At 35.9% G+C, this 15,228-nt stretch overlaps 1 protein-coding gene across 1 annotated transcript in view; it reads left to right on the forward strand.

Annotated features, from left to right (window-relative positions):
* The first annotated feature begins 8,958 nt into the window (after nt 1-8,958).
* Nucleotides 8,959-15,228, forward strand: part of LOC128025013 (homeobox protein Dlx4b-like) — an 84,564-nt gene continuing 78,294 nt past the window's right edge. Inside the window, exons 1-2 of the mRNA XM_052610961.1 lie at nt 8,959-9,079; nt 10,237-10,316. Coding sequence (XP_052466921.1) covers nt 9,066-9,079; nt 10,237-10,316 — 94 coding nt within the window. The 5' untranslated portion in view covers nt 8,959-9,065. The remainder of the gene's footprint in view (nt 9,080-10,236; nt 10,317-15,228) is intronic.

The following is a 15,228-nucleotide window of genomic DNA, read 5'->3' on the forward strand; positions in this document are numbered from 1 at the left end:
AGCATGGCAGTGCGATGCTTCAGTCAGCTCAAAGCTGTGCCAGAACCCACACCTTACACTCAGAACTGCTGCAACACATCACAGCTCCTTTAAGAGAGAGAGAGAGAGAGAAAAAAAAAGAAAAACTTGGAATGTTGAGTCTCTTTAAATACACCAAACAAAAAAAGAGACGCAGCACAAACAGACCCAGACGATCCACCCACCCACAGCACCTACACCAAAATAAATGAAGACACCGGGACAAACACAAATTCTTCTTAAGTATAGCACAATGCTTTCTCTGTGTGTGTGTGTGTGAGAGAGAGAGAGAGAGAGAGAGAGAGAGAGAGAGAGAGAGAGAGAGAGAGAGAGAGAGAGAGAGAGAGAGAGAGAGAGAGAGAGAGAGAGCGTGTCTGTTTGTCGCACTTGTAAAGTCATTTTGGGAATTTCTGGTGTTTTCTGGCGTTTTTCTGGCTATAAACTCCACAAACGCTCAGAAAAATGTTAAAAGTATAAAGTACGGCCTGTGTACTTCAGAGCTGTGACAAATAGGATCCCCCCTCGAATTTGGTCTCTCAAAAGTTTATATTTGTCAAGTACATACAAATGAAATTCATCTAAAATATAAAATTATATAGTGCATTATACAACAAATTGTAACCTCTTTCACCTGATAAACTGTTAATTATAACAATTATTGAACACCTTTATGTTGTTCTTTTTATAACTGAATTATTGCAAAAAAAAATGTAGGATAAAGTGCAAAGTGATTAAGCTAAGCTACCATGCTAATTGGGTATCTGTATGCTATGCTACAATGTAAGACATTAATGGACATTATAAATTTGTTCAAACATCATAATATGGTTTTGTAGGAATTCTAATCAGGCACTAAAGGAAGTACCCAATAAAAGTTATTTGAGCCAGTAGGATTGCTTGGGGTCCTAATGAAAATTTTGGTGGAGAACTTGCTTTGTTGTGACAGTGACTCACTGGAATACTTAATTCTGATTGGTTAGTCTGTATTCTGCAGTCTAATATTTTTTAATAATTCCACTAATCTGACCTTTGTCTCATGCAAATGATTTTCAAATGCGCTGTTTGAATAGATTAACCAAGTAGTGCTGTTTTGAGACTGACATGACTACAAATCGAATAAAAAGCAGATGTCTTAACTGTAACACGCACTTACAATAAACTGAACATTATCATCCGATGATGTGGACGGTAATGTAGTTATAGTTATAGTTATCAACCTTGGTGTGAACAGCCCTTTATATTGACACCTAGTTGCATGGATGAGGTGTTATGCAAAAGTGTTTCTTATCAAAACCATTATATAATGTAATGCTCTGTTCAAATGGTTCTCAAACAGGTGTCCAGGTCCCACTAGAGGGCCTCAGCAAACCTACAGGGTTATGCAGAATAAATATTGCGAAATAAAATGTAATACATCACTGGTTTTATTTTATGCTTTGTTTAAATCATCTCTTTAATATTTCTAATTCATTTTTGAAGAAACATCCATGTTTGTTTGGTGAGTTGGATGTGGGTACACCTGTACACTGAGACAGCAGACAGAGAAGTGCACCTCCCTCAGCCGTGCCACCAGCCCACCTCCGCATGGATCTCCTGTCTGCAGAGCCGACCTTCATTTAGAGAGAGTGATTAGAGAGGAAGCCCTCTGCATCTCTCATATAGAGATCAAACAGCGCCAAACCCACGTCTCCCATCATGCACTGCTGCAGTCTGGGTTACTAGGAGTTGTGCGCAGTTTGAACCACACACACACCAAGACAAATAAGCCATAGGATGTTTATACACAGAGCAGCAAAGACTCAGTGAGAAGACAATGCTAGCATGCATTTTCTGCATTTCACTTCTGCTGTAGTTTGTGTTCTACTTTAGCTTGACCGCCCGGTCCAAGAAATTGCTCGTAATGTTCCTCATTTGTGAGTTTCTTGGGTTAAACAGATGAAACCGTACATATTATGCAAAGATAAGTTTAAACCGTAATATGCTAAACTTTTATCACATGACCTTGTCACTTTGCATTCATTTTTCATTAATGCAAAGTGAGTGGAGCTAAATATTTATCCTGAAAAAAAAGAAAATCTATCTATCCATCAATCCATCCATATATAGCCTATATATGCACACACACATACACCACATTTTGGTCATGTGGCAATTCAGTGCAAATTTGCAAATTGTGTACATATTGCAGTAATAATAAGTAAGAGTAATACGGTAGTATGTGATATTAAAATTTTTATTTTTAATTAAATTTGTATGGCTCTTGTCAAAATACACATTGTTTCAATGATTTTTACATAAAATAATATCTTCATATCTTAAGATGTCTTATAACGTTCCCTTTTAGTTTGATTCAGACTTTTATCTGAATGTTTTCGTACTAATTACATCATATGAATACATCAGCTCTTTAAACATGTATGCTTTCTCATGGAATAAAAGTTGGCTATTCCAAACACTCAATGTCTGTGTTAACAAAGCACCAGAGAAAACCTACAGTATGGGAAAATGGCTGTGGAAATTGGCTGGTTTCTGATTTTCTTCAGATACCTGTTTGATTAGCTGTGGTTTAGTGCAGCTTTCATTTTGATTTGACAGTGAGTGATTAAGGAACTCTATTGGAAGACCTCCAAACTGTGTTGATTAGATTTTGATTGCCATCACCATCAAACATTTTGATAAGCTTCCAAGAGGAGGCCGACAGACTTGTGATCTCGGCTCGACATCGACCAGTTGCGTTTGAATTTTGAGTGATGGCTCCATCAGTTTCTTATCCGACTGAATCACTCTTTGACTTGCCACAGAATCCCAGACTGGTTTGTCTGCACCTGCAATTACTGCGAGTCTGAAGGTTCTTTAATCAGGATCTGGAGTGACCTCATCTGTAAACTCCGTCATAAACAAGCCTCGTATTTAAACGGCTTCTTCATAACAGTTTACTTTTCCTACAACATATTATTCTAAACCAGTTCATACAGATGTAAAACCATTAACTGCTATGAAATCTTTCTGAAACAGTTTGGCCGTGTTGAAACAAGTACATTAAGAGCTGGGGGGTGAAAACTTTTGAAGATCAAGGTAAATTGTACTTAATTTGTGTACCGGGAAACATACAAGTATCTTCTGTTGCTTACGAAGGGCAGAACTAAATGGAAAAAAATATATATTTCAACAAAATAAGACAAATTTGGCCATCTTCATCGTGTTCAAAAGTTTTCACCCCCCAGCTCTTAATGCATCTTGTTTCCTTCTGGAGCATCAGTGAATGTTTGAATCTTTTTAAATAGTTGTGTTTGAGTCCCTCAAATGTCCTCAGTGTGATAAGATGTATCTCAAAATCATAAAGTGACTGCTTGACAGGGTTCAAATATGCAAAGATGCTGGAAAACTGAAGAATCTGCAGGACCTTAAAGATTTTTCTGAAGAACGCTGCTCAGTTTAGCCCCACTGTATGTGTTTCACAAGAACCCAAATGGACACCTTTTAAAGAAATATATTGTAGACAGATACAGATCAGCATCTATTTATACCTGTTTGTGATATGTATTTATGTATTTAATTTTTTTCCTTTCTTTCTAAAGTTCTTTTCTTTCTTTGTTTATTATGAAATATTATAATTATTTCTTTATTCTCCGTTGTTATCAGTTTTAATTAATCAATCAATTAATTCTAAGATCAGTTATCAATATTTATTTGTTTGTTTATTATAAATTATCAGCTTTCTTCTAAGCTCTGATCAGTATTGATCTGTTTACTTATGTATTATAAATGTTTACCTTTTTTCTTTCTTGTTATCTGTATTTGTTTGTTTTAAAATATTAGCTTTTTCGTTTTTCGACGTTGTTTGTTTCTTTCCTTCTTCTTTCTAAGTTATCAGTATTTGTTATTTATTTATTAGAATAAGCATTAATTTATTTATTATTATTTGTTTCAGCATTTATTTGTTTGTTTTTCTTTCTCTTTCTTTCTTTTTGTTTGTTTTATTTGTATTTATTTAAGTTGTTTCAGCATTTGTTTGTTTTTATTCTAAACTGTTAGCTGTTCTTCTTTCATTCATGCCACTAGACAATACTATTAACATCATGGTGGAGAGTTTAGCACTGCTAAAGCCACTAAAGAAACACCACACACAAATGCAAAATTTTATTTTCATTCTATATGCCAGATCCTCGAGTGCGTATTGACGTAGTATTGCTGACGTGTAAAATGTCATGTCATTATAGTGAAAGGGCCGTAGTAAATAAACATATTACACACATCATTAGAGTGAAAGACTGTCATTATACGACTGGAAGTCAGGTGGGGTGTAAAAATCTAACTTACCCACTTTGCCAGATCAGCAGTATGTAATTTCATTAGATAATTATAGCACTCAGCAGCTGAATACTACATCAGTTCCCCTGAACGTGGCTCTCGGGCAGCCTACTTTACATGTCGCCCAACATGACGGTGTGCTGCGTTTGGTTTCTGTTCTCTTGCTCAGGTGAATTTGCCCATGAATGGAGCACCTGGACAAATGACTCAGCTTTAACGGCCACAGCAAACAAAGAAACCAAATGAGCAGAAACGACAGTTATAGATTCCTCAAGGGACGCCAGCTCTAACAACGTGTTGAAACCTTTAAGAAAATCACGAGCTGTCAGAAATGCTTATGAGCGCATGAAATGAACCCCTCGCAAGGGGGGGTTAAAAACCTCAGAAAACAAAATAACACCTCCACATCTCCCTCTTCCTGGTTTTTTTGGTTGCGTCTACATTTTCCATGGCTGCCGGCCCAGCTGCTGAGAGAGCTGTTCCTTGAAGCCGCAGTGTATTTAGAAACGAGGTTGAAGGAGAGCGCTTAGGCTCCGTGCTAGCAAACACAGACCTCTCAGTTCTGGGCTAAGGCTTGGCAACAGACCTGACCAGAGAGGCCAGGCATCCAACACTCCCCACAGCATGTGAAAGCAGGCCAAAGAATGAGCCATGTGTGTGTGTGTGTGCATGTGTGTGAGGGAATCTACCTCGGGGCAAGAGCTTCATCCAAGGTGTGCCAAACAGCAGAACCTGTCTGTCCTTGATTTACGGTTGCATGCATTACTTGTCCGGCTGATCTGCATTTGGAAAGAGTGACTGCCATAACTGTTTAAGACTTTGACCTCTACACTTTTCTGTATAATAATCATAATTGTCCGAAAGTGCGATGTGACGTGAGCGTGAACGCATGCTTGGGATTTTTGTCCAGTTGTGAGGCGTTCCTGCCCATGTTTTGGTCTCATTTTTGCTGTCTGCGTCAGGCTTTTGCGGTTTCTCAGTTTTTGTTGTTTCATCTTGATATGTAGGGGTCTGGTTGTTGTAAATCTGGAGGAGGGCCCAGATGTGTGCAGATTTGACACATCCGCACAGGAAGAGGAGAGGGGAGCGCGTTAAATTGGTTCCATACGTTTCGCTGACAGTGAGGTCATTACACTGTGTTACACGGGTGACAGTGTGTTTCTGTTTAGTGTCAGTATTAAAAAAATCGCAGCTTAAAAAGATGAGCATGGGTATTTGGAGTTGTAAACTATAGCTCTGTGCAGGAAAATACTACCATCTCTACCCAAGTCACAATGTTTGTCACTCTTTCGAAGCATGGGAATGACGTTAGTGATTTCTACCTTCATCACAAAGTCAGTCAGCTGTCCAAAAAAAATAAAAAATATTCAGCTGTCTAGTAGGAATATCCTCCATGGGGTCTGTGTGTCTGGGCCGCAAAATGCAAAAACCACTGAGAAGAAATAAATACAAATAAATGGCCTTGATTTGTCTTCTGTGCCTTTGTCTGTCTGGCACATTCAAGTCCGCAGCGGAGCATCTACATCTGGGTTTGGCTGTTCTTGTCTGCGAAAACCACAGGAAAAGGAAATGTAAAGCCCTCTAAAAGCTCAAAAAACATTGGCCAGAGTAAAAATGACTGTAAAAATGGAAACATAAAGTTTATACTAACATTTTCAAAAAAAAAAAAAAAAAAAAACTTGATGTGTCCTCTTTTTACATTGGTTTAGCTGAACCCACTGTTTTCATAAGGAAAATTCTGCCATCATTTATTCACCCTTTTTTTGATTGCTGTATGACTTTCCTCCATGGAATACAAAAAAAAGTTATTTATAACTGAATGCTGCTGTATTGAATGCCAAGCTGCTGTTTCCATACGGTAAAAAGTGAATGTTCAACACAACTGTCAAAAAGATTTTCAAGACAAGACATTCAGTGAATATACAGAATAATACAGTCACACAGTGGCCGCAGAAAATCTAGTCTCATTATATATATATATATATATATATATATATATATATATATATATGTGAAAAGAGCAACATGAAACATCTTCTTTTGTGTTCCATAGAAGAAAGTAAGTTTAGAATGACATAAGAATAAGAATTGTCTTTTAGCTTTCATCCCTTAAATGTCTTAACCAGGCGTCATTCTTTTGTGTTTCACACACATTTCCTCTCACGCTTCACACACGTCATGTATAGCCTCACTCTGTGTTCCCAACTATATTGAGTGTGTCCAACAGTCCTGGTGAATCAGTGTAGAGTCTTCGTGATGCTCCAGCGAGGTGGGCCATCTGGTCACCGCCGCCGGGCCCTTGAAGTGCTGTGAGAGAAGCCGCTGCGGTCGGCCATGGAGACTGGAGGTTTGCAGCACAGCACTTCCAGCCCTTGCGCTGACCTCAGAAAAGGAAATCTGGGTTGGAGAAACAGAGGGGTTGCTCCTGAGCTATTTCCAGAGCACTCTGCCTATCCAGTGCCACCCACGAGATTCCATATGACAGAGGAAGAGTCTGAGTGTGTGAGTGTGTGTGTGTGTGGGTGTGTGTGTCGAGCCCCTTAGTTTGTACTAATTAGGAACACTTGCATATGTCCTTCAGTAGGATAACATTTAGAATTTGATAAAACAAAACTTACCCAGGTAGTTTGGAAAAAATAAAAATAAAAAATGCCTGTCTGTATTTTTTCAATTTATTTTTGTTATAAGTTTTTGATAAAGTGGTAAAAAGCCATGATTCAAGCCAACCAGCTAACATTACAAACTTTTATTTGAAGAAAAAAATCATTTGAAAACTGGCCAAAAATATGTATTACATATAAGTCTTTCTAAGTGTTCAGCTGTGTCCTGTTGCATTAATTCTTCAGATATTAAAAGCAGGGAAAATGTTATAATTTGCTTCTGCATTCTAAGTCTTGAATTCGATAATGACACACACAAAATAGTATGAATATGAGGAAGCCGACATTCTTTGAAAGAAAAGCAAGCATTTGGATGCTAAAAGAAAAGATGAAGTCATTTAGAACTAGGAAAAACAAAGGCATGGAGAAATCAAGAGTTTGGAAACTACCGTCGATATCAGCAACCAACGACGACTTGATCAGCTGAGAAAAACAACAGTAGTTGATAACAGACAAATCATAAAAGCTGTGAAAATGAACCCTAAAATACATGTCTGTAAAACCACCAACTACCTCCAGAAAGCTGGGGTGATGTTCTGTCAATCTACAGTCCGCAGGAGAATTTGACACAGAATTACAGAATTACAGAAGCTACACAGCGAGATGCAAACCTCTGATCACCAGCAAAAATAGAAAGAAAAAACAAAAGTAAAAAGAAGTAAGTCACTTGATATTAACTTCTTGTTCACTGAACTGTGTATAAAAGCAAATGTCACTCTCAGTCAAGCAGTTCGACTGCAATATCTCAAAACAGGAGTCTTGCCAATAAGATTCAAAAATCTGTTTTTCTCTCATGTAAGGACATCCCTATTGCACAATTAATATGATTTGTGAGCACACTATCATGGAGTTATAAAAAAAAATGAGCTAATGTACGATATTTTATTCATATTGTCATTTTTACCATTGCCCAGTCTGTACTGTAATGCCCAGTTCTGTAGTCATGCTCTCCATACTGAATATACTGAGACTCTGTCCTCTGTCGTTTCACTCAGTTGCTTTGCACATACTGTAACAACAAAACCACAAAGTGAGTCTCAGCAAGTAACCATAAATCATAAATCACAGTCTTTTTTTGACGCTACGTTTTAGTCTGCATACCTTAACCTAAATTTGTAGGTTTGTATTTTCTTTTCCACAACTGTATAAGCAGTCGCTAGTCCCTACTGTTGATGGATATGCAGAAGGGGAGATCACGAAGAGAAATATGAGGCTTGTGTTACAAAGCACGAGACACACCGCTTGGTTCAGATGAGCTCATGGGCATCTCTGTTTCAACAGACATCAGTCGTATTCTGTGGTTTTGTGGTTACTTCTTAAAACTACCTTTTTATAATCAGTGGAAGTCTGACTGTGAATCTGTAGCTACTTTATATTTAGAATGAAAAGGCTGAGTATGCTTTTAACATAAACATGGACAGAAGTGACATTTGAACAGAAACTGCAAAGCAAAGGCAAAATCATATTTTTTTAAATCAAATTCGTTAAATCCCAAGATCAATATTTATACTCCTTTCAGTTGACATGTAAACAAAACTTTGCTTTGTTACAGAATATGAAACAAAGTCTCTGCTATGAATCAAATTCTGTCAATAATACATGTCAAACAATAAATGTTGTTCAGGTGTTCTTTAAAGCACAGTAAATAAGTTGGTTTTATTTATTTATATATAATATTAAACAAAGTCTCTGCTATGAATCAAATTCTGTCAATACATGTCAAACAATAAATGTTGATCAGGTGCTCTTTAAAGCACAGTAAATAAGTTGGTTTTATTTATTTATATATATAATGAAATATTAGCTTCAAAATCATTGTGATGGTTCACTGACTTCTAAAACGAATGATTTTTGTTTCTTTCCAAACATCTTCTATCTCAGTTTGTAAGTTCAGTGATAAAAGACGGATTGCTTTACGGCAGCAACGCCGTACTCTACCCATTGTAATAATTACGACAGTGGATTTCACTCACTTAACTGTAGGGGGCTCTAAAGTCAGTTGCTTTAATGAGGCGTGGCAGGTCGCTGTGCCATGTATCTATTTTCCTTATTAGTTATTGCACGAAAAAAATATGAATGAACATCGGAAGGTATGTTGAAAGAAACAGTATACAATTGACAGAAATGTATCGTGTCTCATGTAACGTTAATCACCCAGTTCCTGTTTTAACAGCGTAAATACGTCATGTATGCTATTACAATTAGTCACTTACCTCAGGTGTCCAAAGTTAGTTAAGTTAGATACGCACACAGAATAACATATTCATTAGCCTATATTTTTAACATGCTGATGTTTTATATAATGTGTTGTTAAATAATTATTGTCATGAAAATAAGTTTGTATGATAGCACCGTTTATGTTTACATTTCAAAAGCGAACCGGAGTAGTATAGAAATATGTTACACGTATATATCAAGTTATTATGTGCAAATTAAACGTGCCAATACAACTTGGTTTTTATTTGAGTGTTGATTATTAAATGCAATACCATAGGCTGATATCAAACTTACCTAATGGATTTAAACGTTTGGAATGTTGTTGTTCATTTTAACCTTTAATATTTTAGCTGTGTACCAATTGACAAGGTTCCCTGTATAGTTTACACTATTAGTTGAGAGTTTATTTTTCCTAAAAAAAAAAAAAAAAGATCTGTTCTCACCTGATGCATATCCAAATCAATCAACAAGATCAAGAGCTTGAAAATCGTATTTGATTCATGAAATCCTTCCAATTTCTCATAGACATTTATAATAAAATATGTTTTAATGTAGTTCAAAAGAGAATAATTTAAGAGAATTTCACTGGGGTATTAAATGGTTAATATTTGGCAGCCTAGATAGTGAATTAGATTTCATATGAATGAAAACAAGGCTGTGAGCAGACCTACAATTTACAAATAAATATTGAAAATACTGCCAAAAAGACATTTTCAGTTCTTTGTCAGCAAAAAGCCAGCGGTTGCTCTTTTTTTATTTTAGACATGTACAGGTGTCTTAGTAATTTTTTTATTTAAAGTATCAACTTTGTCTCAAATGTTGCTCCTAAAATTAATTGGAAGATATAAAAATTTTGTGAATTGTTGATTTAAGAGATTGTAAGATTTTTTTTAATCTCTCTTTCTATCTATCTATTTATTTATTCATTTATTTATTTTTGCAGTGTGCCAATCATAATTGCCAACAAATGCGTGACACTGATTCTGGAATCATGGAAATCATGTTTTTTTTTTTTTACGTGTCTTTATAGTCAATCAGGAGCCACCTCGCAGCTGAATGAAGTCCTGAATGAAGCGAGCAAGCCACCCAAGAGGACCTCCAGGAAGTCCTGTAAGTCTCCGAATGGAGATTTTTAGGTTAAAGTTATTTTAGGTAGCTTTGCTTAGAGGAAATTATAGCAGCAGTGGTAAATGAAGAGAGAGAGGAGGAGGAAGAAAAGGACAGGCGGTCAGTAAAGTGTATAATTTTCTCATTTCTTTCTGGAGGATGAGGTATTCCTCGAGAAGGCTTCATTAGATTTATGAAGCCTGTAGCCCAACCCACTGTCCCTAAATAAACAATGTCGGTCTTCTTTAGGCTGTGGAGACCGCGGTGGGGGCTCGTTGTCTCCTGCTGTAACCCTTTCTGCACGCCTGCGTACATGTAATATAAACTTCACCTCATATTGTAAAACTGTCAATACTGTTTACCAGTTCACCCATCATCATGTTATCTTATAGGGTCGCTCTATCATCATTGTACTATAATTTATATGTAGCTTGCTAACTACTCTCAAGAGAGGCTTGAATACATTTAGAATTTTGGCATAATATCCATTAGTTTACCACTAGAAAATAATTTCAGCTAACTCGTGTGAGCTAAAATCTACGGAAGTTCTAAGCGGCCATGCATTATAATTTTTTTTCTTTTTTTTTCTCGTTATAACGACTTAATTTTCTCGTTATCTCAACATAACGAAAGTCGTTTTTTTCATTATAACGACTTATTTTTCTCGTTATCTCGACATAACGAAGTTCGTTTTCTCGTTATAACGACTTAATTTTCTCGTTATCTCAACATAACGAAAGTCGTTTTCTCGTTATAACGACTTATTTTTCTCGTTATCTCGACATAACGAAAATTTGTTTTCTCGTTATAACGACATGACAGTTTTACTGTTGCTATAGTAACGAACTCAACCATGCAGGCGCTCTTACTGTAGCCTATATTTCAGCTAATTTAGCTTCGCCTAGGTAATAACGTCTACAGTACTGTACATAAATAAAGGCTGATCACTCACTGTTGATTTTTCCAGAGACAGTACAAGGAACGTTTTGTTTTTGTAATTAACATGTTTAAATGGCAACACCGCGAAATTAGAGCTGCTTGGATTAAACTCACTTTTCATTTTCCCTTTATTTGAAATAAAATTATATAGAATTTGTAATTTGTAGTAGTCATTATATGATGTGGCAGATATCATGTGTGTTAGAAGCTTCTGTTTGAAAAGAGCGTCCATGTGTACGTGTAGTGTGTGTGTGTGTGTGTGTGTGTGTGTGTGTAGAAAAAAACAATTACAACATTATAGAACAAAACTAAATTAGCCTATGGATTTTACATATACATCACATTTCTCATCAATATGGTTAACAGTAAAGAATAGTAATAAGGAAAAGAAGCACATCAGCCTACATCGTTAAATCCCGTCCTACTGTAGATAAACAGAATACAGTGATGTCAACCTTGGTTTTGATAAGCAGTTATTTTATGACACAGAACGCGTTGGTGAAACTCATGCATCTAGCAAGAACTTAATACACAAAATATTCATATTGATTCAAGCATTTAACATTTATGAATTAATTAAATGTCAGTAATGAAGACTGCACAAATTATAGCGATCACGAGGAAGGTCTGCGTACAGTAAAGTGGATAGTGTGCAACACCCCATCAGTTATATTCAAAACTATAGTGCCACCTGCTGGCGCAGTTTTGTAACTTCTTAGAGAAAATTAAGTCATTATAACGAGAAAACGAACTTCCTTATGTCGAGAAAACGAACTTCGTTATGTCGAGAAAACGAGAAAATGAAGTCGTTATAACGAGAAAACGAACTTCGTTATGTCGAGATAACGAGAAAATTAAGTCGTTATAACGAGAAAATGAACTTCGTTATGTCGAGATAACGAACTTCGTTATGTCGAGATAACGAGAAATTAAGTTGTTATAACGAGAAAACAAGAAGAAAAAATATTATAATGCATGGCCGCTTAGAACTTCTGTAAAAATCACTGTTACCGTAACACAACAATGAATTCACTACATATTTCTGCTTTTAAGCCATGCATTAGTCCATTTACTACAATTGTAAGTGCAAGCTGTCACTTTTGCTTTTGTAAAGAAACTGAGGGACAAGTAGAATAAAGTCATAATGCTCTAAAGGGTGTTCCTAGAGCTATTCCTAGAGTTATATTGAACCTGAACATTCCTTGATCACTTAGCATCATTATGCTGTCTCTTTCAGCTTTAATCATAGCCTTTACAGGGTTTACGTTCTGTCTCTTTTTCAGTAATGTTTTTTTTACTGAGTTTTTGCTTTGATCTCTATGACAGCTGGAATTAAGCTCATCAGCCTCTTGAACGCTATTAAAAGAAGAATAAATTTAACCCTTAATCAAAAAAAAAAAAAAAATGATCTGCTGTTATCCATTTAGTACACATGTCCAAATGCACTGAGCCTTAGTGCTCATGCAGACAACATTAGTTCTATCTATCTATCTATCTATCTATCTATCTATCTATCTATCTATCTATCTATCTATCTATCTATCTATCTATCTATCTATCTATCTATCTATCTATCTACCTATCTACTGTATATATATATTGAACATCCAATGATATAAACATAAAATATAGGGGAAGTATTTTATGCTTTTATGATTTTATTGTTTGTTGCAGTTTATCATGAGTAATTAGAAACCTGCGACACATTTTATTTGGCCATGACCATGACCAGTTGAATACTATTGCTGTAGGAGATATATAAGATCATTTGTGCTGTCAAACACATGGGGCTCAGTTTCTACAATTCAGATCGATGTTTTGGCAAACAAAAACTAATAAGCAGTTATTTTAACAAGACTTTTCTCTTTCCCACAACACACTGTGCTATGCGACTCCCAGTAGCACATCTATAAAACAGCAGTGAATGACATTAATAATGAGTACTGAATGTCTTTGGCTCTATTCCAAATCTAGCGAGCTGTCTTTGACTGATTTATATCACTCTACACGGGTAACAACTCAAGCAGTGGCACATGAATAGTGCTTTTCACTTGAGGCTTAACTAACAACTGAATTCAATAGAGTGGTACAAGGATGGCGTATATTTGTAGGCCCAAACCTGGAAATGAGTTAGCAGTTTAGTGATTCCAGTTCCATCGTCATTGGGATTTTTGAATGGGTTTTTGGTTAAATGTCTGAAATCAGGTCTGTGGTTAACACAAGCTCAAGATATTTTCACGTTTTATTTGATTATATAAGATACATCACTAATTCCCCCTTTTTTTAGTTTTTACTTGTCTTGAAAAAGCCAGTTGATAACAAGTGCATAACTAATTGGGACTACAGAGCTTGTTGGGGACATTAAACATCATCACACCGAAGAGCTAAACTGATTCACTCACAAACCTTGTTGTGTTTATATCCGTGCTCTTGTGTAATTCTGCAGTATTCCAGAAGCCAATGGAATGTTGTCAGTGTTGAATACTGCAACGCTCTATAGGGTTTGATATTAGAATTTTGCTAATCTAACGTCACAATACTCCAGCATTGTTTCCTAATCAGAAGCAACACAATAAAAAAAGTTTGTCCTAATCCATACTCTTTTAAACTTTTTTTTTTTTTGAGAACGTTTACTGCTCCTTACCTTTCTACAAAAACTGACTCTGAGAAAGGCTCAAGAATTCCAGTGTTCTTGTACTCAAATGTAAACATTTCAAATTCAAATCAATTAGAATTTTAATCAGTGGCAGTGCTGTCCCCGCCCTCTTTAAATCATCATTGGTCCAAAATTACACTTTTTATACACAGTGCATAACTTTGCAGTGTGCCTTGTTATACACATTCTTATAAGACCAAAAAAAAAAAAAAAAATATATATATATATATATATATATATATAAATATATGTATATATAAATATATGTATATATATATATATATATATATATATATATATATATATATATATATATTTACCCAATGACACTAGTGTCCTCTATTCTTTAATAAATTGAGCCTCTAACACTAGCTCTTTCTATCCCCTTTTTATTATTTTTATTTATTTAAATAAAAAAAGTGTCACAGCACTTATATGCTTTTTTGTTGTTTTCATTGCTTCTATTGTCCTCAAGTCGGTCTGGATAAAAGCATCTGCATATACAGTAAATGAAAATGACAAAAGACATTTTATGTTTTTGTTGTTGTTGTTGTTGTTATTTGCCTTGACTCATTCACTTTTTTTTCGCTGAGTTTGTTGCTGTACATAGACAAAAAAAATGTAATCAACTTAAAAACCTCAGTTGCTGCCTTATTTTTTGATTCAAATTACCTGTACAAGTCAACTGCACAACTATTTTTTGTTTTTCAGTTATAATTATCTTTTAAAAAAAATCCAGTTGAATCTTATTGAAACTCAAGTTAAAATTATTTTATGAAACAAATGAAAAATCTATACTTTTTTTTTTTTTTTTTTTTTTTTTTACAATATAATTGTATTAGCTTGTATTTGTGAAGGTTACAAAAAGTACAAAACTTAGGAGTGGAGAGTGCTCGTGTGTTGCCTTAAAATGCTGTCTATGTAGGCAGCTTACTAAACAGATGAATGAGCCCCTGCTGGAGGGATCATGGAGAGAGAGAGAGAGAGAGTATGGGGGAGAGCTGTGTAATTATGGGCCCTGTGCTGCAGCTAAACTGGCCTGGGCGGTCTCTGGAGCCAGTGGGTCTGGCACAGGGAGGTCTGGCCACAGACCCCAGTGGTGACGGCACAGAGTCTGGGACGAGTCGCAACACCAGCCCGGGTTTGGAGCATTCCTCACATAACCCTCCTCCTTCCTCTTCTCTCATTCCAGCCCTTTCCAGCCGTACCAGACAGAGAATTCTGCTGCGTGTTTGTGTGTGTGATGAACATTTATGTGTGTGTTTTGGCATGCAGGTGTGAATGTTTTTCATTTGCATGCACATATACACACACACACAC

The sequence above is a fragment of the Carassius gibelio genome, chromosome A12 (assembly GCF_023724105.1).
Source record: "Carassius gibelio isolate Cgi1373 ecotype wild population from Czech Republic chromosome A12, carGib1.2-hapl.c, whole genome shotgun sequence".
Taxonomy (NCBI): Eukaryota; Metazoa; Chordata; class Actinopteri; order Cypriniformes; family Cyprinidae; genus Carassius; species Carassius gibelio.